Raw genomic sequence first — 24,391 nt, 5'->3', positions numbered from 1 at the left:
AGCATAATACCGACGCCGATATCCCAAATGAGATCAGGATACGAGCGTCGGCATCCCGAACTGCCGGTATTCCGAATGTCCATGGGTAAGTATGCTCATGTCCCAGGGGAAGGGGGGTTAGGTTTTGGCACCCCCGGGTGGAAATTAGGGTTAGGCACCCCCCGGTAGGGTTAGGGTTAGACTACGGAGATAGCCTAAGGGTTAGGCACCACAGAGAGGAGGTTAGGGTTAGGCACCTCCCAGGAGATGGGAGGGGGGTTACGGTTAGGCACCACTGGGGGACATTAGGGTTAAGAACCCCCCCAGGAGGTTAGGGTTAGGCACCACTAAGGGAGGCTTAGGGTGGAGAGGGTACTTACCGTCCCTCATCGGGACCTCCTCCTGTTGGGCTTCTGTGGTCAGGATTTGAACCGGCGGATGAACAGCTGCCGGTATTTCTATACCATTCCCTGGTGAACATATAGGGCCTGATTCTGAGTTGGGAGCGAAGCAAAAAGCAGGTAACTTTGCACCTGAAACAAACCATGCTGCACTGCTATGGGTGCAGATCCTTTTTTTTTATTTTCATGCAGGGTAAATACTGTGTGCGAACTAGGGGTGTGCACCGGCCACTTTTCGTGTTTTGTGTTTTGGTTTTGGATCTGGATCTTTCTTCGTGTTTTGGATCTGGATTGGTTTTGCCAAAACCACCCTTCCGTGTTTTGGGTTCTGGGTTTTGTGTTTTGGATCTGTATTTTTTTGAAAAAAAGCATAAAAACAGCTAAAATCACAGAATTTGTAGGTTTTTCTGCTCCTATGCTATTATTAACCTCAATAACCTTAATTTCCACTCATTTCCAGTCTATTCTGAACACCTCACACCTCACAATAGTGTTTTTATGTCCAAAAGGTTGCACCGAGGTAGCTGGATGACTATGCTAAGCGACACGAGTGGGCGGCACAAACACGTGACCCATCTAGGAGTGACACTGCAGTGGCAGGCAGGATGGCAGTTAGAAAAACTAGGCCCCAAACTGTACATAATGCAAAGAAAAAAAGAGGTGCAAGATGGAATTGTCCTTGGGCCCTCCCACCCACCCTTATGTTGTATAAACAGGACATGCACACTTTAACAAATCAATCATTTCAGCGCCAGGGTCTGCCACACAACTGTGGCTGAAATGATTGGTTCGTTTGGGCCCCCACAAAACAAGCTGGCAATTAATGTGTCCCTGCACAAACTGGCTCTACGGAGGCAAGATGTCATCCTCATCCTCCTCATCCACCGATTCCTCACCCTCTTCAGTGTGTACATCCTCATCCTCACAAAGTATTAACTCGTCCCCACTTGAATCCACCACCACAGGTCCCTCTGTACCTTCTGGAGGCTGGTCTCCCTGGAAGAGCTGATAATTCATTTTGATGAACATCATCTTCTCCACATTCTGTGGAAGCAACCTCCTACGCCTTTCGCTGACAAGGTTCCCGGCTGCACTAAACACTCTTTCGGAGTACACACTGGAGGGGGGGCAACTCAGGTAAAATAGAGCCAGTTTGTACAGGGGCCTCCAAATTGCCTCTTTTTCCTGCCAGTACAGGTATGGACTGTCTGACATGCCTACTTGGATGCTGTCACCGATGTAATCCTCCACCATTCTGTCAATGGTGACAGTATCATATGCAGTGACAGTAGACATGTCAGAAATTGTTGCCAGGTCCTTCAGTCCGGACCAGATGTCCAAACTTGGTCCTGCCTGCCCTGCATCACCGCCAGCGGGTTGCTTAGGATACCTAAGTTTTTTCCTGGCAGCCCCAGTTGCGGGAGAAAATGAAGAAGGAGCCGTTGACGTGTCACGTTCCGCTTCAGCTGACAGTGTGTTCACCAGCAGGTCTTTGCACCTCTGCAGGCTTGTGTCGGCCGGAAAGAGAGACACCACATAGGCTTTAAACCTAGGATCGAGCACGGTGGCCAAAATGTAGTGGTCTGATTTCAACAGATTGACCACCCTGGAATCCTGGCAAAGCGAATGAAGGGCTTCATCCACAAGTCCCACATGCCGAGCGGAATCGCTCCGTCTTAGCTCCTCCTTCACTTTCTCCAGCTGCTTCTGCAAAAGCCTGATGAGGGGAATGACCTGACTCAAGCTGGCAGTGTCTGAACTGACTTCACGTGTGGCAAGTTCGAAGGGCTGAAGAACCTTGCACAACACGGAAATCATTCTCCACTGCGCTTGAGTCAGGTGCATACCCCCTCCTTTGCCTATGTCATAGGTGGATGTATAGGCTTGTATGGCCTTTTGCTGCTCCTCCATCCTCTGAAGCATATAGAGGGTTGAGTTCCACCGCGTCACAACCTCTTGCTTCAGGTGATGGCGGGGCAGGTTCAAGAGTGTTTGCTGGCGCTCCAGTCTTCGGCACGCAGTCGCTGAATGGCGAAAGTGGCCAGAAATTTTTCGGGCCACCCAAAGCGTCTCCTGCACGCCCCTGTCGCTTTTCAGAAAATTCTGCACCACCAAGTTTATTGTGTGAGCAAAACATGGGACGTGCTGGAATTTGCCCAGATGTAATGCCCGCACAATATTGGTGGCGTTGTCAGATATCACAAATCCCCAGGAGAGTCTAAGTGGGGTAAGCCACTGGGCGATGATTTCCCTCAGTTTCTCTAAGAGGTTGTCGGCGGTGTGCCTCTTACTGAAACCGGTGATACACAGCGTAGCCTGCCTTGTAACGAGCTGGCGTTTCTGAGATGCTGCTACTGGTGACGCTGCTGCTGTTGCTGCGTAAGGTGATACATCTACCCAGTGGGCTGTCACAGTCATATAGTCCTTAGTCTGCCCTGTTCCACTTGTCCACATGTCCGTGGTTAAGTGGACATTGTGTACAACGGCATTTTTCAGGACACTGAGGACACTTTTTCTGACGTTTCTGTACAGTCTCGGTATCGCCTGCCTAGTGAAGTGGAATCTAGACGGGATTTGGAACCGGGGACACACTACCTCCATCAATTGTCTAAATCCCACTGCACTAATGGCGGATACCGGACGCACGTCTAACACCAACATAGCAGTCAAGGCCTCAGTTATACGTTTTGCTTCAGGATGACTGCTGTCGTACTTCATCCTCCTCGCTAAGGACTGTTGGAGGGTCAATTGTTTAGTAAAAGTAGTGGTGTTCCTACTTCCTCTCTGGGATGATGAACGACTCCCAGCAGCAGCAGCAACAGCAGCAGCGGCAGCAGTAGGCGTAGCAATGCAGGATCCTCCGGAGGAATCCCGGATAGGAGAGTCAGTCATGCCAGTGATATGGCCTGCAGGACTACTTCCGATCCTGACTAAGGAGGAAATTGACGAGGAGGGAGTTGACGGTGTGGTTTGCAGGCGCTTGGATACAACAGGACAACGGGATTTAGGTGTCCCTGGACTGCTTACGGTCTGAGCCAAAGTTTCTGAACTTGACAGTAACTTTTTATGAACGCGCTGCAGGTGCCGTATAAGGGAGGATGTTCCTAGGTGGTTGACGTCCCTACCCCTACTTATTTCACCTTTACATATGGTACATATGGCAAGACAGTTGTTGTCCGGATTTGGATAGAAATATTGCCAGACCAAAGAGGTGGAATGTTTGGTCTTCTGCCCAGGCATGACCGTGATGGGATTTTTCATCCCACGGACAACAACTGTCTCCCCCGGAGCCTGATTTAAACAAACCACATCACCATCAGAATCCTCCTCGCCAACTTCCTCCTCAGCGCCAGCTACACCAGTATCCTCATCCTGTTGTACTTCAACAGTGACATCTTCAATTTGCATATCAGCAAGTGGACTGTGGGTGCTCCTTTCAGCACTTGCAGGGGGCGTGCAAATGGTGGAAAGAGCCACCTCTTCCCGTCCAGTGCTGGGAAGGTCAGGCATCGCAACCACCACCACACTTGGACTCTCTTTGGGGATTTGTGATATCTTCTTAGAAAGCACAGTTCTTCGCTGTGCTTTTGCCAGCTTAACTCTTTTGATTTTTTTAGTGGGAGGAGTGCTTCCATCGTCATGTGAAGCTGAACCACTAGTCATGAACATACTAGGGATCGACCTTAGCCGTTCCTTGCCACTCCGTGTCGTAAATGGCATATTGGCAAGTTTACGTTTCTCTTCAGCTGATTTAAATGTCTTTTTCAAGGTCATTTTCCTGAACTTTGCCATTTGGGATTGTATGTGCCCTCTACTATGACATTGGGCATCGGCCTTGGCAGACGACGTTGATGGCATGTTATCGTCTATGTCATGACTAGTGGCAGCAGCTTCAGCACTAGGAGGAAGTGGTTCTTGATCTTTCTCTATTTTATTTTTATCGGAGAAAGTTTGGTCCTCCATTTATGTTATATCGATTTGATATATACGTGCGGCTAAACACAGAAAATAAATTTTTTTTTGGTTCGGACTGGAGTGTACTTTGTGGGTTACAGCACCCTTTAACGGTCAAGCCAGCCGGCCCTTTACTTATGACACAGGCGCACTCTTGGCACTACTTTGTTGATGCACGTGCGGCTACTGCGCACACAATTCACAAACACAGAAAATAATTTTTTTTTGGTTTGGACTGGAGTGTACTTTGGGGGTTACAGCACCCTTTAACGGTCAAGCCAGCCGGCCCTTTACTTATGACACAGGCGCACGCTTGGCACTACTTTGTTGATGCACGTGCGGCTACTGCGCACACAATTCACAAACACAGAAAATAATTTTTTTTTGGTTTGGACTGGAGTGTACTTTCAGGGGTTACAGCACCCTTTAACGGTCAAGCCAGCCGGCCCTTTACTTATGACACAGGCGCACGCTTGGCACTACTTTGTTGATGCACGTGCGGCTACTGCGCACACAATTCACAAACACAGAAAATAATTTTTTTTTGGTTTGGACTGGAGTGTACTTTCGGGGGTTACAGCACCCTTTAACGGTCAAGCCAGCCGGCCCTTTACTTATGACACAGGCGCACTCTTGGCACTACTTTGTTGATGCACGTGCGGCTACTGCGCACACAATTCACAAACACAGAAAATATTTTTTTTTTAGGTTTGGACTGGAGTGTACTTTCGGGGGTTACAGCACCCTTAACGGTCAAGCCAGCCGGCCCTTTACTTATGACACAGGCGCACGCTTGGCACTACTTTGTTGATGCACGTGCGGCTACTGCGCACACAATTCACAACCACAGAAAATAATTTTTTTTTGGTTTGGACTGGAGTGTACTTTCGGGGGTTACAGCACCCTTTAACGGTCAAGCCAGCCGGCCCTTTACTTATGACACAGGCGCACACTTGGCACTACTTTGTTGATGCACGTGCGGCTACTGCGCACACAATTCACAAACACAGAAAATAATTTTTTTTTAGGTTTGGACTGGAGTGTACTTTCGGGGGTTACAGCACCCTTAACGGTCAAGCCAGCCGGCCCTTTACTTATGACACAGGCGCACGCTTGGCACTACTTTGTTGATGCACGTGCGGCTACTGCGCACACAATTCACAAACACAGAAAATAATTTTTTTTTTGGTTTGGACTGGAGTGTACTTTCGGGGGTTACAGCACCCTTAACGGTCAAGCCAGCCGGCCCTTTACTTATGACACAGGCGCACGCTTGGCACTACTTTGTTGATGCACGTGCGGCTACTGCGCACACAATTCACAAACACAGAAAATAATTTTTTTTTTGGTTTGGACTGGAGTGTACTTTCGGGGGTTACAGCACCCTTAACGGTCAAGCCAGCCGGCCCTTTACTTATGACACAGGCGCACGCTTGGCACTACTTTGTTGATGCACGTGCGGCTACTGCGCACACAATTCACAAACACAGAAAATAATTTTTTTTTTGGTTTGGACTGGAGTGTACTTTCGGGGGTTACAGCACCCTTAACGGTCAAGCCAGCCGGCCCTTTACTTATGACACAGGCGAACGCTTGACACTACTTTGTTGATGCACGTGCGGCTACTGCGCACACAATTCACAAACACAGAAAATAATTTTTTTTTGGTTTGGACTGGAGTGTACTTTCAGGGGTTACAGCACCCTTTAACGGTCAAGCCAGCCGGCCCTTTACTTATGACACAGGCGCACGCTTGGCACTACTTTGTTGATGCACGTGCGGCTACTGCGCACACAATTCACAAACACAGAAAATAATTTTTTTTTGGTTTGGACTGGAGTGTACTTTCGGGGGTTACAGCACCCTTTAACGGTCAAGCCAGCCGGCCCTTTACTTATGACACAGGGGCACTCTTGGCACTACTTTGTTGATGCACGTGCGGCTACTGCGCACACAATTCACAAACACAGAAAATAATTTTTTTTTAGGTTTGGACTGGAGTGTACTTTCGGGGGTTACAGCACCCTTAACGGTCAAGCCAGCCGGCCCTTTACTTATGACACAGGCGCACGCTTGGCACTACTTTGTTGATGCACGTGCGGCTACTGCGCACACAATTCACAAACACAGAAAATAATTTTTTTTTGGTTTGGACTGGAGTGTACTTTCGGGGGTTACAGCACCCTTTAACGGTCAAGCCAGCCGGCCCTTTACTTATGACACAGGCGCACGCTTGGCACTACTTTGTTGATGCACGTGCGGCTACTGCGCACACAATTCACAAACACAGAAAATAATTTTTTTTTAGGTTTGGACTGGAGTGTACTTTCGGGGGTTACAGCACCCTTAACGGTCAAGCCAGCCGGCCCTTTACTTATGACACAGGCGCACGCTTGGCACTACTTTGTTGATGCACGTGCGGCTACTGCGCACACAATTCACAAACACAGAAAATAATTTTTTTTTTGGTTTGGACTGGAGTGTACTTTCGGGGGTTACAGCACCCTTAACAGTCAAGCCAGCCGGCCCTTTACTTATGACACAGGCGCACGCTTGGCACTACTTTGTTGATGCACGTGCGGCTACTGCGCACACAATTCACAAACACAGAAAATATATTATTTTTTTAGCACTTGGGGGGAGCACCCCTGATGGACAGAGCACCCCCTGGACAACACTACAGCACCCCTTTAGGACTGGGACACTGCACAGGACTTTGGAACTGACTGCACAACACAGTCCAGCCAGCCCCTATGGACTTTGAAGTAGTGGACACAGCCCCTATTAACAACAGCAGCACAGCACAACACAGCCAGCCCCTATGGACTTTGAAGTAGTGGACAACAGCAGCACTACACTACACTACACTACACAGCACTAACTCCCACCCTCCCTCTTCACTGTCCACAGCCGAGTGAGAAAATGGCGCCGACGCGGGTACCTTATATAGGATCCAAAACCCGCGAGACTCGGAAGGCGGGATGATGACGTTTTGCCTCGATGTCAGATCCGAGTCAGGCGGGAAAAGTCGAGCCTGACTCGGATCGGACTCGGATCGGGGGGGCTCGGGGGGGTTCGGATTTCAGAAATCCGAACCCGCTCACCCCTAGTGCGAACCCCAGTGTTTTGATTTTGGCAAAACCACCCTCAAGTATTTTGGTTAGGTTGCATATTCGGTTTTGGATTTCTGTAACTTGGACCTGTTTTTTGTTCCTATAGTATTATTAACATCAATAAGATTGATTTCCAGTCAATTTGGACCACCTGACAGCACCTGAAATCATGAGGGGGGAACTTACATGCAATCCAAAATATGCAAGATCCGGTTTTTAGATCCAAGTTCCAAACTTGGCAAGAAGACCCAAGTCAGTCCTCGGGTTCTAATCGGAACCCCAAAGTTATCCTAGATGGGACTCATTTCGACTCGGAACCCCAAAGTTCAGGTGTGTTTGGTTTTCAGCAAAACCGAACTGCTCATCTCTAGTAAATACTACTGATGATGTCTTGCATGTAGCCCACAAATGCTGGAAAGCTTTATATGTACACTGCAAGTTAGATCTGAGTTTAGACACACCCTCTCAAATCTCCCTAAATCTCTCTGCACATTTTAAACCGGCCGCACCTGCAGTGCCATATGGATTTTTTGGTTTTGATCCCAACTCACAATCATCCACATGAGTGTAAAAGCACAGCAGAAGAACAGGGAATAAAAAATACAACCACACCACAGACTTATACAATAAGTGCAAAAATTATTTGCATTTAAATAGAGGTGTCTTCTGCAATCACTCTGAGTTCATGCCATGTGGTCTGGTATAGGCCTTTATAAATTTGAGTTTTGGTAACGGTCAGTAGGGTATCAACATAGCTCTCTCAGACTGCGAAAAAGCAACCCTTATTTGGTAGTTTATCAACACAATCAAGGAAGTACGCTTTGTCCAAGAACACAGTTAGTTGGGGATGTCCAGTCACTGTCTATCATAGGAGCGTAGGTTTTTCCCTTGCCGCATTAAGTGCAAGCAATAATTCTTTCCATCCTTTGATTAAATGTTGGTTTTCCAGCAACACAGGCCACTCTGGAGTTAATGAAATATAATGTACACAATTTGCTTAACATATTGTCTATCTAAGAAATGTTTGACCAAGGGGTAGTCCCATAGGCACTGGTAAATGCCTGCTTCATTATGATTACATTTACAACATTTGTGGCTAGGAAAAATATCCATTTGGTAATGCCTGTGGGGAGATAAGTAGGTGTTATGAAAGATATTTAGAATAAGTTCAGTGCATATTCTAGCATAGAAAGAATTGCAAGATAATTGAAGTGCTCTCACCATAGTATCTATGTTGAGTGAGGGAAAATGTGATAGCCACTTAGCCATGTTAGAGGAGCATGCACTGCATGCTGTATCCTCTGTTCTGTTTGGGCACTAAGACCCAGGACCACTGGAGAAGTGCCCTCCAACCTTGCCTGCACTACTGCGCATGTGCTGTTCTCTGCACATCTGCTCTTCTCCAGCGTTCATAGTGTAGCCAAAGAACATGCCCACAGTGCCTCCTAGAGGAGGTTATATACTACAGGCAGAACTGAGCTTCGATCCCGGTAGCTGCCACCGGCCCAACCCACTACAGCGCTGACCCCTAGGCTTTGGAATCGGGATGCCCTTAGGTATTCCCAGATGCCATAGGCATTTGCCTATAATGTCTATGCCTAGGTCGGGCTTGTCACAATCGCTGTATATTGTATATTATACTTCCCGCTGTCACCATTGTGCATATAGGTGTACTTTACCATCCAGAATTTATCCCTTATGCTCCCGGTTGTACCTGTGGATATTGCATGCTGTATCTGCTGCATAATGTTGAACCCTGTGTTATTCTGCACCTGTTTTCTATTGGTTAATAAAGCAATTCCCGGTTAAGTTATCTACTTTGGGAACTAACCTCATGGCACACTGCTGGCACCTATTACCAACATAGGATCCGCCAATAAGCCATCCTGTGGTAGTTAATGAATTATCAAGAACATCTCTTAAAATGTTATAACGTATCAAAGAAGCATGGGGGAAGAGAGTTGGAACTAATAGCTAGTCTAATGGTTCAACACTGATTGTCAACAGTCAGGGAACAATCCTGCTGCACAGAAACACCTCTAATATTGGCAACAAATCAGTGGCAGATATTACCTAGAGGATGCAAGGATGCAGCCCTCCCAGTAAAATCCACAACTTAACTGTGAGCCCCCAGTCCCTGGCCCCACTTAACAGTGGCAGTTCCTACCTTCCTCCCATGGCACCTATTATAAAAGCGTCTTCCCATTGGAAGTGCTTTCTGCTATTCACACTTCAGACAGGCAGTCCCAGGGGAAGGAGTTTTCCGCTCCCTGGGGCTGCCATTAGCTATAGAGAGCTTCCATAGGGAAGCCTCTTCTGCTTTTATTATAGCAGCCCTATTCAGTTTCTAGGGGCTGCACCTGATGCAGCCTCTAGCAGCCAATACTGTTTATACTGAGGATACACTAGACATGTGTTTTTCCCCTGTTCTTTTCTTGCGCATGCGAAATGGATAGGGGTAGGATTGTGGCTGAGGCAAGGGGATACTTCAGCCCGGGCAGCCTCTCCACAGGAGGCAGGTAAGAACCACCACTGCATCAAATACTTATTATTTTATATTTAGTACTTCCAACTCTCCAATGGCAGAAGGTGGCAGTAAAAGCGCTAGTTGGCAGCATGTAAAATGCCTATAAATACACTGCTGGATAGCACAGCCAATGTATTGTTGTTATTCTAGGAATGTTAAGGTGCAGACAATGACAAATATTTCAATTACTAATTAGGACATTGGAGGGTAGGAAAAGAAAAAGAATATTATAGGGAGAGTGAGGAAGGGGGTAAAACTGGGATACAGGGATAGAGAGAGAGAGAATTGGAACAAAGCTGAAACCAAGGATGAAGTCAAGGGAGGAAACTTTAGTTCAAACGTTAACCAGAGGTTGGTTGAATAAATAATAAGCCCGGGAAAGCCCAAACATTATAAAAAGAGGACAAATATCATTAAATACACCATATATTCCATTCTGTATGTCTGCTAGATTAGCTTAATAACTTTTGTTAAAGTCGGGTGACTTGGCTTTTTCCATGCAGTAAGTGTGCTAGAGCTCTTTCTAATCAGTTTGTACGGATGAGTTGAGATTCCAAAGACAATTTTCCCCAACTATTGATTAATATTTTGCTATTCCTTCACAGATGTATGCAATTTGGTAAAGCAAGAATCTGAAACGTCTCAGTCAAGTGGTTCCCTCTCATTTTTAAATTTTGGTAAGGGCTCTTTTGAAATGCCTAAAGTATGTAGTTCTAGGCAGAAGAAACAAATACTAAAAAATAACTTTTATTGGTCTATCTAAAATGATATATAACAAGGAAACATGGTTCTGTTTTGGTTTGGATCTTCCTGCCAAGTCTGGATCTTAGAATGAGGCAAAATATCATCTTTTACAGACATATCGCCACAGATGTCTATGAAAGATGACACTTGGCGGGAAGATGGGAGCCAAAACTGAACCCACTCATCTCTGCTATGAAAACCGGACCCACATGATGTTACTAAAAACAGACTGTCAGCCCTGCAGTGGCAAAAATATGCTTTGCCGCCCACCCCCATCGTATATGCTGTACTACATTACTACACTGCATCACTGCACCACATGCCCCCCCCATCCTCTGCACTACATAACCACACTACCTCGCTAACCTACATTTTTACCCTACATCACTGCACTACATCCCCTTATACGCTGAGCGCTCACAACCGGGTCGATGGTGGCCCACAGCACATGCGCACCCTTTCATTGCCGTGGGTCCTGGTGCAATGCACCAGCTACACCGTTGGTAGTCCCACCCCTAGCTGATGCTGATTTGAACTTAAGTCGGTTATTATTACAGCCCCTTTGTGTGCACAGATAAATATCATGGATATTCGCCTGTATGCAGAGTTGTGTGCATCTATGCTCCTATCCGTACGCTTGGTTTAATAGCTATCATTATCATTGCACACTTGCACCAGCCCTATGCCTGGTGTGAGAGATATATCTTTGTGTATGCACAACTCTGCAGAGCCTGCAGTTGTGTTGACACTTCCTCACCTGCCTACTAGGGATGTGCAGGCTCGGATAGGTTCGAGTTTGCACGTGGAGTTCGGATTTTTCCCTCCAAAAAAACGGAACTCAGAACGAGGCAAAACGTCATCTTACATGGACGAACATCATCATTCCTGGTCTTTTGTCCAGGAATGATGATGTTCGTCCATGTAAGATGACGTTTTGCCTCATTCTGAGTTCCGTTTTTTTGGAGGGAAAAATCCGAACTCCACGTGCAAACTCGAACCTATCCGAGCCTGCACATCCCTACTGCCTACACATGAATACCCTGTTACCAGCGCTGTTACTAACCTTGGTGACACTCGGTGCGGCTGACATAGATCCTCTCATGTGCACCCTGTGCAGCGACACCACACCAAGTCATGTGTGCCACTCCTGGGGGTTGTGACCGCATGTCACACACCACCCGTTCTCGGCACTCGATGGACTTAGAGACAGGGGAGAGGTTGGGGGCTGCTCAGCAGCTGCTGCTTCGCTGAGTAAGCCCCGGTCACACATTGTAGCAGCAGCTGCTTGGCAGCCCCCAGCCTCTCCCCTGCCTCTCTCTGCAGTGTGGCTGCTCGGTGACTCCATCCGAGGGGTTGACACCAAAATAGCAGAGCAGGTCACTACCGGTTAACACCCAGTTACATCCTCGCAGCTGCAAGTGGAGATGCGGTCGCTCGGCTAAAGGTCATGTGCAGGTGAAAACACACAATATACGTATACAAAACTGACTTGTGTTCAACTCTACATCGGTCCCTGTGTCTGCTAGTCAACTTTTTGAACTCAGCGGCATTTCCTGATATAATTTTTATTTTGTTTATTGTCAACCTATATGTTATACACTGTTAAGTATATAAATCATTATATTCATTTGTTGATATCATTCAATTTGCACTGCAATGTTTTGCATAGTATTCAATCCACTGCAAAAACTTTAGTAATTTGTCAATTGTGTATAGTTCTTCCATTTTAACATATTTTTGTTATTCACTGTTTTTAGGATTTGGAAATCGATTTTGTAAACCAAAGGGTCCCAGAAATCCACCCACCACATGGAACATATAATGTGCACTCATGTAAATGTATTCTGTGGTATAATTGTGCTACTGTTAATTTTCAACCTGAAGGGTTTTTAACATTGAGCTTCACATTTTGTTTTTAAATAGACACTGTGCTTTGAGTAGTTATATTTTACATTTCGTGTGTGACTTTTTAGTTCAACATTGGACATTTCTAATGTGATATTTCTTAAGCTTTGAGCTATTATCGCACACACTTGCATGGGTTTCTTCTAATGGTGCATACACACAGTCAGATCTGTCAGATGAACGATGAACGATTTTACCATCGATTGAACAATTTCAGACAGTATTAAAATGAATGAAATCGTCAAAATCTGACTGCAAACGCAGACGATGTCAGATATCGCTATCTGACATTCAGGAACGCACATTGTTCATCGTTGCAGGCACACATGTCAGATTTTCTTTCAGATATGAATGATTGAACGTTTTTTAAAATCGTTATCGTTCATATCTGACAACAAATCTGACCGTGTGTTTGCACCATTAGAGCTCCATGAAACAGGTCATATAATGATTTCTGGGTGCCAACTGTATAGCTAACCACTTGATGACTGGAAGGTTTATTCTTTTCACCGACCAGACCAAATTTAACTTTTTTTGGATGCATCAATTTAAATGGAAAAATCTTTTTTTTGTCTCTCATTCTACCCAAATTAGTTTTATATAGTTTTTTTCTACTACAGAAAGGACTTTCTTCTGATATTTCATAAACATTACCCAGGGAAAGCAGGCAAAAATATAACTTAGTTGACAAGTTTTCCTAAGTACAGCTATACCAAACAGGTTTACTTTATTCAAGGTTTGATAATTAGAGAGCCCCAGAACAAAAGAACAGCTGCAAAATATTTAGGCAAAATGTGTCATTATCACTGTGAATGGGTTCAAACTTCATACAGTGTGGGTGGGTGGGGGAAAGCAGTTTGATGGGGATATTTTTATTTTTACATATCAATATTTAAAATTTTTATTTTAGCTTATACCTGTATTTTACTTTTGTTTTTTTAAAACTATATTTGTATTAGGGCATAGGAGCATAAATATTGGGGATTCTCAAACATCCAATGTACTGGCTCCTTTGGTCACAAAGCTGCAAGAGTTGCTTTATATATCTCTTGTCATTCAGCAATTTTAGATCACTTTTATACCCCTTTTACACCGGAGCTAAAACCCGGGTTATTGCAGGGTTAACCCGGGCAGTTCCCTGGTGTAAAAGGGGAGTGGGTTGGATCGCTGGGTCGAGTGACCCGGCAATCCAACCCAGGTAAATAGCAGGGTGAAACCCTGCTGTGAGAACAGCGCACTCCAGGTCACGATGACCTGGAGTGCGCTGCAAGCCGGCCGATTGGTCCGGCTTCAGTGGCGCTTGGAGATGACGTAATCTCCAAGCGTCCACTTTCATGCCGGGAAAGCCAGGTCTATGCAGACCCGACTCCGTTGTGAGTGACGCCAACTCGGGAATATCTCAAGTCGGCGCCGGTTAAATTCCAGGTCTGATCCGGATAGGAACTCTGTTCCAACTCCGGGTCAGACCCGGAATTTTGGTGGAAAAGGGGTATTAGTGGCAAATTATCAAAAATATTTTGACAGTGATCCTCCGAAATCAGCTGCTCTTGTGGAATACCTGCATAATCTAAGGGATTGGGGATAGGAGCCCGGCACTTGGGATGCTGGCTGTCAAAAGACTGACAGCAGCATCCCGATGCTGAGAATCCTGACAGGATTAGGTTTAGGCACTAGGGTGCTAACCCTCCCTACACCACACCCTAGTGCCTAAACCTAACTCTCCCCCCTTAGTGCCTAGACCTGTCAGGATCCTGGTGTTGGCATCTCCCCTCATGTTGGGATTCTGGCACAGGTGTACTGTCCACGGTTCGGCGTTCCAGCACCGGGATTTCGCCAGCCAACATCCTGATGACCGGTAATTTAACTACATCCCTAAACTAAGTGTCCCAGGATGTATGAAGTAGAGACTGCGCATATATCTGCATCGGTCCTCCTGTTTTGTTTCGCGAAAGCAGCTAAATTGTGAAATTTATCAGGCATCAGCCAGATATCATGGTGTTAGCCATTGTACCCTTTGGGCTAATTATGCTAATTTTTGGTGGACAAAATGTCTGCTTGCACATGTGCACATGATTCTACTCCCGATTATAGTAGCTGTGCCAGGGGGCAAATCCAGAACTAAAGTGATCGTATTAGCAATCACATTCTTTTTGCACATCACAGGGATGAGCTCCTATGATATGATTCAATAAGGAATTAGAATTATTCTGCTTAATTCCCAAATTATGGTAACTATGTCCCTATATAATGAGAACTAGTGATCTCTTTTGTTCCCAAATGTATAGCAGCACTCATACTGATCATGACACTGAGCTAAAGATATAGCACATACACACATGCTGCACACCTGCCACTCTTAAAGGAATTGTTTATCAGCCATTTCAGGCAAATGCACCTCGTATGTTGCATGTACAAGTGGTTAAGCTGCAATTGCCTCTTACGCACCAAACATATACACACTGCAGTCATATCACCATTTTAAATCACATAAAAGCACGGGGTTTCATACCCAACCCAAAAGCAGTTAAGAAATTGCCTAGGTACTGTAAGCAGCACAGATGTATCTTTATTTATTTAGTATATATGTCTTCTCTACTACTAACATAGCTCTATTGGTATCATCTAATTTACAAAAATGAACACGTCTATTTCAGCCTACAGTAAATGTCTGCCATATTATCAATACCCAAAACAAAAAAAACAATTGTTATGAACAGAGCTCTCCTGCCCTAAGCATGCACAAACAGTACTACTTAGTCCTATTTTATATACCCACCTTCAATGACTCAGTGAATAGAACCTTTAGATTAGCTGTATGTGCAAGGGATTTACCAAATACCAAATGTAGTATCCTGCTGAATACCAACCCAAACCTTAACCCTAATTTTGCATAATGAAATGAAGTATTAGGTACATAAAAGATACAGGGCAGGTATCATTTTAATGTTAATTCTGCCCCTGATTGCTGTATCATGTCCACTAGATTAATACTGAAATAAAGATTCACATTCATTTGGCTGAAACTCTTTGGGGTCTATTTACTAAGCAGTGCTATTTACTTAGCAGTGTTAGTTAGAGTGAAATGCGATAAGGTACCAGCCAATCAGCTCCCAACTGCCATCTCACAGGCTGTGTTTGAAAAATGACAGTTGCGAGCTGATTGGCTGATATCTTATCTCTTTTCACTCTTATCTCCTAACACTGCTTAGTAAATAGACCCCTTAATATTAAACAAGATCCTGGACCAGATGAAAAATGTATGTGTTGTTTACTGGAATCTTATCTCATGTTCAATAAGGCGTATAGCATATATTATCATTATGTCTAACCAGATTTGTACTATGAACTCTATTTTCCTTACTACTCAAAATTATTACAAAACATTTTTACAACAGTAGAAAAACAGGATATCTTATTGTATTTCCTGTTAGTTAACGATGATAGATGAACTGCCTTAATAACTGGCGGTGGACGAATGTCTGCCTGAACAACATTAAAAGAAGGTGTATTATATTAGAAAAGCAACAAGTTTAAATTGTTACACATATATAGCTGTAAACAATTGTGACAATGTTCGGACTGTCCTAATAAATATTTATATTGTTCAAATCTATTTGTTTGTTTGTATATGATTGTTTAATGCAGTGGTTCCCAAACTGTGGGGGTCATTCAGACCCGCTCGCGAGCGCAGGACACTCGCAAGCGGGTCGATGGTGCCCGACTGCGCATGCGCACGCCCTTTGGTGGGCGTGCCGGGGGCGTGGCTGCCAGACGGAGGCGTTCCCATGGGAACGCATACCGTCTGAAGCCGGCCCCAATGACATCAGTAGTGATGTCAGTGGGAGTGATTTTGGCTCTGATAGAGCCAAAATCACTCCAGGGCTTGTGGCAGCGAGACCCTACCGCAGGGTCTCCGTCGCAAGCCCGATGGTCGCGATGGTCTTGACCATCGCGACCATCATCATGGACGCTCGCTATAGCTGTGGGTGGTCACCCACAGCTATGCGAGCGTCCAAGAGGCCGCTCCATTTTCATGTAGGAGGGCACTGATTCAGAGCGAGCGCTCTGGTCAGAGCGTCTGGCTCTGAATCAGGCCCTGTGTGCCTAGGCACCCTGGGGTGCCTCAGGACACTTGCAGGGGTGCCTCAGGTTGGTGGTCTGGCACAAAATAAAAAAATATTTATGGTCAATGTAATGTAAATATGAGGACAAACAGAAGCGCAAACCTGTCCACCACCACATAACTGACCCTAAAGATGACAGGTAAGCACAATTTACTTTACTAAATTTGTCTCTGAATTTCTCAATAACAAACATTTGGCTTATGGGTGGCGTGATAATAACAATGCTGATACTCTAGGGCACCGTGATTCAAAAAAGTTTGGGAACCTCTGGTTTAATGGGATTTAATGCAGAGTTATTTGTTTAATTTTCTGTCTTGTGTGTTAGCTTCATCTCTACTAATTTAGGCCCTCATTCAGAGCCGTACGTTCTGAGCAGAGCGCACGCTCTGAATGAGGGCCGGGCTCCATTTTCATGGAGCGTCCTCCTGGACGCTCGTATAGCTGTGGGTCACCACCCACAGGCTATACGAGCGTGCTTTTTGATGGCCGCGATGGTCGAGACCATCGCGACCATCGAAATTGCGAGCCGGAGCCTGCGGTTGAGGTTTTCAACCGCAAGCTCCGGAGTGATTTTGGCTCTATCAGAGCCAAAATCACTCCCACTGACATCACTAGTGATGTCAGTGGGCCGGCTTCTGACGGGAGGCGTTCCCGTGGGAACGCCCCCGTCAGGGAGGCACGCCCCCGGCACGCCCACCAAAGGGGGCGTGCTGTCAATCAACATTGACAGCACGCCCCCTTTGATCGGACACAACGAGCGAAGGACTTTCCTTCGCTAGTCGCGTCTGGCGCATGCGCACGACGGAGCTCCCTCCGTCGTGCGCATGCTCAGTGCATAACATCGACCCACTTGCGAGCGGACAGCCGCTCGCGAGTGGGTCTGAATCAGGCCCTTAGTTCTAATTTTTGGTCTTTGTTTCTACAGTACTACACTACTACACATTCTGCTTCTCTGCTTCCTGGTAATAATAAAATACTGTGCAGTGTCATCTCTCTCAGAATGGGAATTCTCTTGACATTCTCCCCCATCCCCTTCTCCCTCTTTTTCATACCATATCAGTCTCTTCCAAAGCCAAACCAGGGCTGATCCTGCTACTCAATCTAATGGCATCTACAAGATGAACAGATGTTTTGGTATGAAAGAAAATTCCCCCCAAATATAGCAATCATATCATTATCATATATGCCTAGAATTCGAGGACAACTTGGGTGATAATATGAAAAATATATTTTGATTTGGCCATCCTTACTGTATTTTCTTTGGAATACACAGGTGCATCTATGCTTGCCATGCATTGTAAATTTTCTATACTGCATTATACCTGCCTTAAGATGACACTGGATAAACTCTATATAAACTGCAGTATAAGTAAATGGACCAAATGTAATAGCCTACGATTTGAGCCAAGTACCGTGTTTCTGTGATTTAGTAACAAGATTTAAAACACCAATTTTTTTAAAGGCAAAACCAACATGTTTTGCCTTTAGAAAGTTAACATTTTAAATCGCATGGCTTAAGTGCAAGAATCTTGGCCCCTACCACAACTCACAGGCTATTTACTGTACATACTGTATGGGCCAATGTGTACAACACTCAAGACTAGTAAGTTATATAAACAATGCATGAAACTAGAGTTTAGAATTTACAGTAGCTGTACCAAATCCTTAAAAAAACTGTATTCATCAATTTCATAAAATGAAACTTATGGGGATATATTTATTTACTAAAGTGCGGGTTTATAGAGGTGGAGGTGTTGCCCATAGCAGCCAATCTGATTCTAGCTATTATAATCTAGAAGGTGCTAGATAAATGATAAGTAGAATCTTATTGGTTGCTATGGGCAACACCTCCACTTCTATAAACCCACACTTTAGTAAATATACCCCAGGTGCCTATCTAGGGGTCCTGCACACTAAATTCATATGAACTCAGGATTTGGTTGGCTGAATCCTAAATCCTAGCTAACACCAAATCTTGCACAAAACACACCTTAAAATTCTGCTGTAATTTGATACATCATTAAAATCCATTGGTGTAGAGCTTGTAGGAAGGTGTGTGCTTGGGCAGGAATGGTAGGGTTTCACAACAGATTAGAGATGTGGAACTGTGCAATAATTTGTGCAATGCTAGCCACCCTCCTGTTACGACCCAGGAATGCCCAATGAAATTGCCTCTTTCTGCATCCAAATTAGTTCTGTAGCCGCTGGTGGTACCCATCGGGACGCATGCGCAGACTGAAAACATCAACACTACGTCCACCTCTGAATCAGGCCCTTAGAGTTTGATAAAATGCAGCTAATTGGTGGAAATTTGCCCTCAGAGAAAACACATTTTGATGCAAGGGGTGCATAGGTAATTTTAAATTAAAGGACAATACTTGTTTGCAAAGGTGTAAAATTGTACTTTGTAGCTGGATTTACTAATTCTGGGGGTGATTCAAAGGGTGACACAGTTGAAGTAGAGGCTGTGACACTGATATGCCCACGACCAGTGGCGTAACTAGGGTATTTGGAGCCCAGGGCAAATCTTAAAATGGAGCCCCCCCTTACTATGTGTGCCCTCGGTAAAAAATGGGTGTGGTCACAAGAGGCGTGGCCACTGAAAAATGGGGCATCATCATGACACACACCCCTTTCTTGTCACTGGGAACATTTCTTTCCATTTGCACCTTAATGCAGTGCCCCTTATACAGTCCCCCCTATGCAGTGCCACTAGTAGTGGTCCCCATTATGCAGGCCCCTTATATAGTACCCCCAGTATACAATGCCCCCAGTAGTGGTCACTTTTATGCAGGCCCCCAGTAGTGCCCCTTACACAGTTCCCCCTGTAGTAGTCCCCCTTATGCAGCCTGCCATTAGTTCCCCTTATACAGTGCCCCCAGGAGTGATCCCCCCTTATGCAGGCCCCCAGTAGTGCCCCTTATACAGTGCCCCTTATACAGTGCCCACCAGTAGTTGTCCCCCTTATGCAGGCCCCCAGTAGTTACCCCCTCTATGCAGTGCCCCCAGTAGTTACCCCCCTATGCAGTGCCCCCTGTAGTGGTTCCCCCTGTGCAGTGCCCCCAGTAGTAAGCCCCTTATATAGTGCCCCAGTAGTGGTCACCCCAATGCAGTGCCCCCAGTAGTAGTCCTCCCCATACAGTGCCCTTTATATAGTGCCCCAGTAGGAGACCCCCCTTGATGCAGTGTCCCCAGTATCAGTCCCCCCTATACAGTGCCCTTTATATAGTTCCCCCAGTAGGAGTCCCCCTTGATGCAGTGCCCCCTGTATTAGTCCCCAGTAGTGCTCCCCCATGTTGCAGTGCCCCCCAGTAGTATCCCCCCAGTAGTGGTCCCCCCTGAAGCAGTGCCCCCAGTAATAGTTCCCTCCTTAGTAATAGCCCCCCTCAAAGCAGTGCCCCCAGTAGTAGTCCCCTCCTTAGTAATAGCCCCCCATCGAAGCAGTGCCCCCAGTAGTAGTCCCATACTTAGTAATAGCCCCCCCTCGAAGCAGTGCCACCAGTAGTAGTCCCTTCCTTAGTAATAATACCCCCCCAAAGCAGTGCCGCCAGTAATAGTCCCCTCCTTAGTAATAGCCCTCCCTCGAAGCAGTGCCCCCAGTAGTAGTCCCCTACTTAGTAATAGCCCCCCCTTGAAGCAGTGCCCCCAATAGTAGTTCCCTCCTTAGTCATAGCCCCCCCTCGAAGCAGTTCCCCCAGTAGTAGTGCCACCAGTAGTAGTCCCCTCCTTAGAAATAGCCCCCCCGTGAAGCAGTGCCGCCAGTAGTAGTCCCCTCCTTAGTAATAGTACCCCCCTGATGCAGTGCCCCCAGTATAAGTGCCGTGCCCCCTCCTGACAAATACACACTGACATTAAACAATAAATAAAAGTAAAATACTTGCCCGAATCCACGTTCCCGCCGCCGTTCGCATGGCAGTCCTCCCGGGCTGGCGCACTCTGCATTATGGGAGAGACATCATCACGTCTCTCCCATTACCCACTGCAGGGGTTGGAAGGGAGCCGGCTCTTGCAGTGGGCGCTGCGGCTATGTGACTCTCATTGGCTGCTGTTTAACACACACAATAGCTCCAGGAGGAGGGTGGCACGCGGGCTCCTGCTGTGCATAACACACACATCGCCTCCAGCGCTGGTGGCGATGTGTGTGCAGCAGCAGCAGCAGCCAATGAGAGTCTGTCTGACTCTCATTGGCTGCTGATTAACACACACATCGCCGCCAGCGCTGGAGGCGATGTGTGTGTTATGCACAGCATGAGCCCGCCTGCCACCCTCCTCCTGGAGCTATTGGGCAAGCACTCAGGGGGAGGGAAGGGGCTCAGCTGTGCACTCACTGCAGTCGGCACTACACTGGCTAACTAGGGCGGGCCGGTACCGTGGCCGGCGGCGCCCCCCCGGTGCCACCGGTACCACGGCGCCCAGGGCACATGGCCTGCTCGCCCTGCCCTAGTTACGCCACTGCCCACGAGACCCCCGTGACTGTTAGCCACCACCCGGTTACCACCCGAAAACATTCATCAAAATTTCATGGATCTGCATGCAATTTCAATCTGCGTCTCCAGGCGGTAAACATCAAGGTGCAAGTTCTGTGTGTCTGTTGCATGTGCAGAGGTAAAACAACAGGCACTTTACTTGCATTTGCCTATGAATCACCCCCTCTGTCTTTTGGAAGTGTCCTCATCAACTATTGCAACCTGCACTTTGAGGACTGTACATTATAGAAATACATAAAAATGTATCAAAGGCGTATTTATAATGGGTGCAGGTGGAAACGGGCCCCAGGATCCAAGGGGTTTCATACTGCACACCATGCACCCATTTCTTCCATACCTACTTCTCCGGAGTCCCATGTTGGAGGTAGCAGCGCTGTACAAATCACCGGTATAATGGCCTGGTGGACATTTCCCCGACATTTTGCGCATGTGCAGTAGACTCTAGCACAGCACTAGAGTCTACTAGTGCCCAGTCTACTGCTGTGCTCAATGTGATTAATACGCCCCTAAAATGTATACTGGCTAAAGCTCTAAAGCTTAAAAAAGTCTTGCAAACTATTACTTTAGGATCACGCTTACTTATGACTTTAATTTTTCTAATATAATACTTCTCATTGGTGCCTCAGTCATGTACTACATACTGTAAATCAAGAGAGTAAGGAGACTTTGGGGGGAATTTCATTCAAAGCGATGGTGAATGGCCCCGAGAGGGAGCTCCCAAAGCTATTCAATTCAGCGCAATGTTTGGGCGGGCTAAAGGATTTCTTCTCACACCTTTCTGGGAATGGGAGGAGAAATCCGACAAAAGTGCTGGGCGTGCAGCTGTCTGCCAGCTTGGCGCGACGCTAACAACCGCGCGGACGGCACTTTAGTCGGAGAATGCCGGTTCTCATGATTAAGCACCCAGGTTGAGTCGTGAAAACCGTCATTCTCCAACTTAACAGCGCTCTAAATTGAATAGCCCGGCTATTCAATTCGCAATGAATTTTGGGGTCATTCAGACCCGCTCGTGAGCGCAGGACGCTCGCAAGCAGGTCGATGGTGCCGAATTGCGCATGCGCACGACAGAGGGAGCTCCGTCGTGCACATGCACGAGACCCGAATAACGAAGGCCAAGCCGTCATTATATGTCTCGCACCAAAGGGGGCGTGCTGTCGATGTTGATTGACAGCACGGAGGCGGGGGCGTGGCTGCCAGACGGAGGTGTTACCATGGGAACGCCTACCGTCTGAGTCCGGCCCCACTGACATCAATAGTGATGTCAGTGGGAGTGATTTTGGCTCTGATAGAGCCAAAATCACTCCAGGGCTTGCGGTCACCGAGACCCTACCGCAGGGTCTCGTCGCAAGCCCGATGGTCGCGATGGTCTTGACCATCGCGATGATCATCATGGACGCTCGCTATAGCTGTGGGTGGTAACCCACAGCTATGCGAGCGTCCATGAGGCCGCTCCAAGTTGAGGGAGGAGGGCCCTGATTCAGAGCGAGCGCTCTGGTCAGAGCGTCCGGCTCTGAATCAGGCCCTTAATTCCGCCCTTGAGACTGTTATTTTTTGTTCATTTTACTCATATAATGACATTGTTTTTTGTGCAAACAAACTGTATATGTGTTAAATATAAATTGTGCATGGAGAGTTCAAAAGGCTTCAAAATGTTTCATATGTAGTCAGTTGTGGCTAATTGAACAGCACTATGTAAGGCAATTAACAATAATTCCTCCAAAAGTTACAACTGTGCAGAATAACAAATCTCACATTAAATGTAATGGGCCTGATACAGATATAAATCCCGCAGACTAGGGCCGGCGCAAGGTGTCTCTACACCCAGCTCCATCCCATGCTTCCCCACTGCCCGCTCCTTCCCCGCGTCCTCCCCTGACCATAATATTATACCTGCAACAGATGGGTAGTGGGCGGGGATTTTCTTCAGCCGTGCCCCTGTGCGGCCGCACTGACAAAATGTGTCAGGAGCCGGGCCTACCGGAGACAGCTGTAAACTGCGCATACTCGATAGACTGCAATCACAGACTGCGCATGCACCTTACATACGCACACAGACAGTGGTTAAATGTACGGATGAATTGATGCGTCTGTTGACAGATTGCTCTTTCGTGACATGTTTCTAGGTGGCTACCATACGATCACATGGGACTGATCTGTCTCGTGCAAGTAGACAGATTTCAGTGCTCGCTGTTGGCTTGAGGGTGGAGGGGCTGATACAGCGTGCAATGCTGAATGCAGATTCCCGATTTACAGGAATCTGCGTGCGCACAGGACTCGTTCTGCACATGTGCAGGATGGATCCTGCATGAACGCACACAGGACCTGACTCAGACCTGCTTGCGAGCGCTGAGCGCTTGCAAGCGGGTCGATGTTGGCCCAGTGCACTTGCGCATGACGGAGGCGGCTCCATCGTGCGCATGCGTGAGACCCAGATAGCGACAGGCAAAGGGGGCGTGCTGTCGATTTTGAGTGACAGCACGCCCCCTTTGGTGGGCGGGCCGGGGGTGTGGCTGGCTAGACGGAGGCGTTCCCATGGGAACGCCTACCGTCTGGGGCCAGCCCCACTGACATCACAAGTGATGTCAGTGGGAGTGCTTTTGGCACTGTTTGAGCCGAAAGCACTCCTGGGCTTGCGGCCACGAGACCCTACCACAAGGGTCTCGTCGTAAGCCCGATGGTCGCAATGGTCTTGACCATCACGACCATCATCATGGCTGCTTGCTATAGCTGTGGGTGGTCACCCACAGCTATGCGAGTGGCCAGGAGGCCGCTCAAAAAAATCAGAGGGCCGGCCTTGATTCAGAGCAAGCGCTCTGTCAGAGCGTCCGGCTCTGAATCAGGCCCACAGTCCCTACTATGTCTCTGCCTAATTGACAGACAGAGGCATCTACCTTTACTAATGCAAGTATTACTACTAATAAAAAAACTAAATAAACACCATAGTTAATGAGTCATTGCTATGAAGAAAGGTACATCAGGATATAAAAATTGGTGATGAAGATAAACTTTTCATTACCCATGCTGCACTTGTCCTGTGGGACATCACTGAAGGGCACGAGATGCGATTAGGTGTTCTCAGCCCGTCACCCTCTGCTGCACTTGTCCTGTGGGACATCACTGCAGGAAAATGGATGCCATTAGGTGTTTTCAGCACATC

At 46.9% G+C, this 24,391-nt stretch overlaps 1 protein-coding gene across 1 annotated transcript in view; it reads left to right on the top strand.

Annotated features, from left to right (window-relative positions):
• Positions 1-12,540, top strand: part of PTPN22 (protein tyrosine phosphatase non-receptor type 22) — a 139,165-nt gene extending 126,625 nt beyond the window's left edge. Inside the window, exons 20-21 of the mRNA XM_088454425.1 lie at positions 10,580-10,651; positions 12,476-12,540. Coding sequence (XP_088310551.1) covers positions 10,580-10,651; positions 12,476-12,540 — 137 coding nt within the window. The remainder of the gene's footprint in view (positions 1-10,579; positions 10,652-12,475) is intronic.
• Positions 12,541-24,391: the final 11,851 nt, after the last annotated feature.

Source organism: Taudactylus pleione, unplaced genomic scaffold (genome assembly GCF_031769625.1).
Source record: "Taudactylus pleione unplaced genomic scaffold, aTauple2 ptg000615l, whole genome shotgun sequence".
Taxonomy (NCBI): Eukaryota; Metazoa; Chordata; class Amphibia; order Anura; family Myobatrachidae; genus Taudactylus; species Taudactylus pleione.
This window is presented reverse-complemented; position numbering and strand designations above follow the sequence as displayed.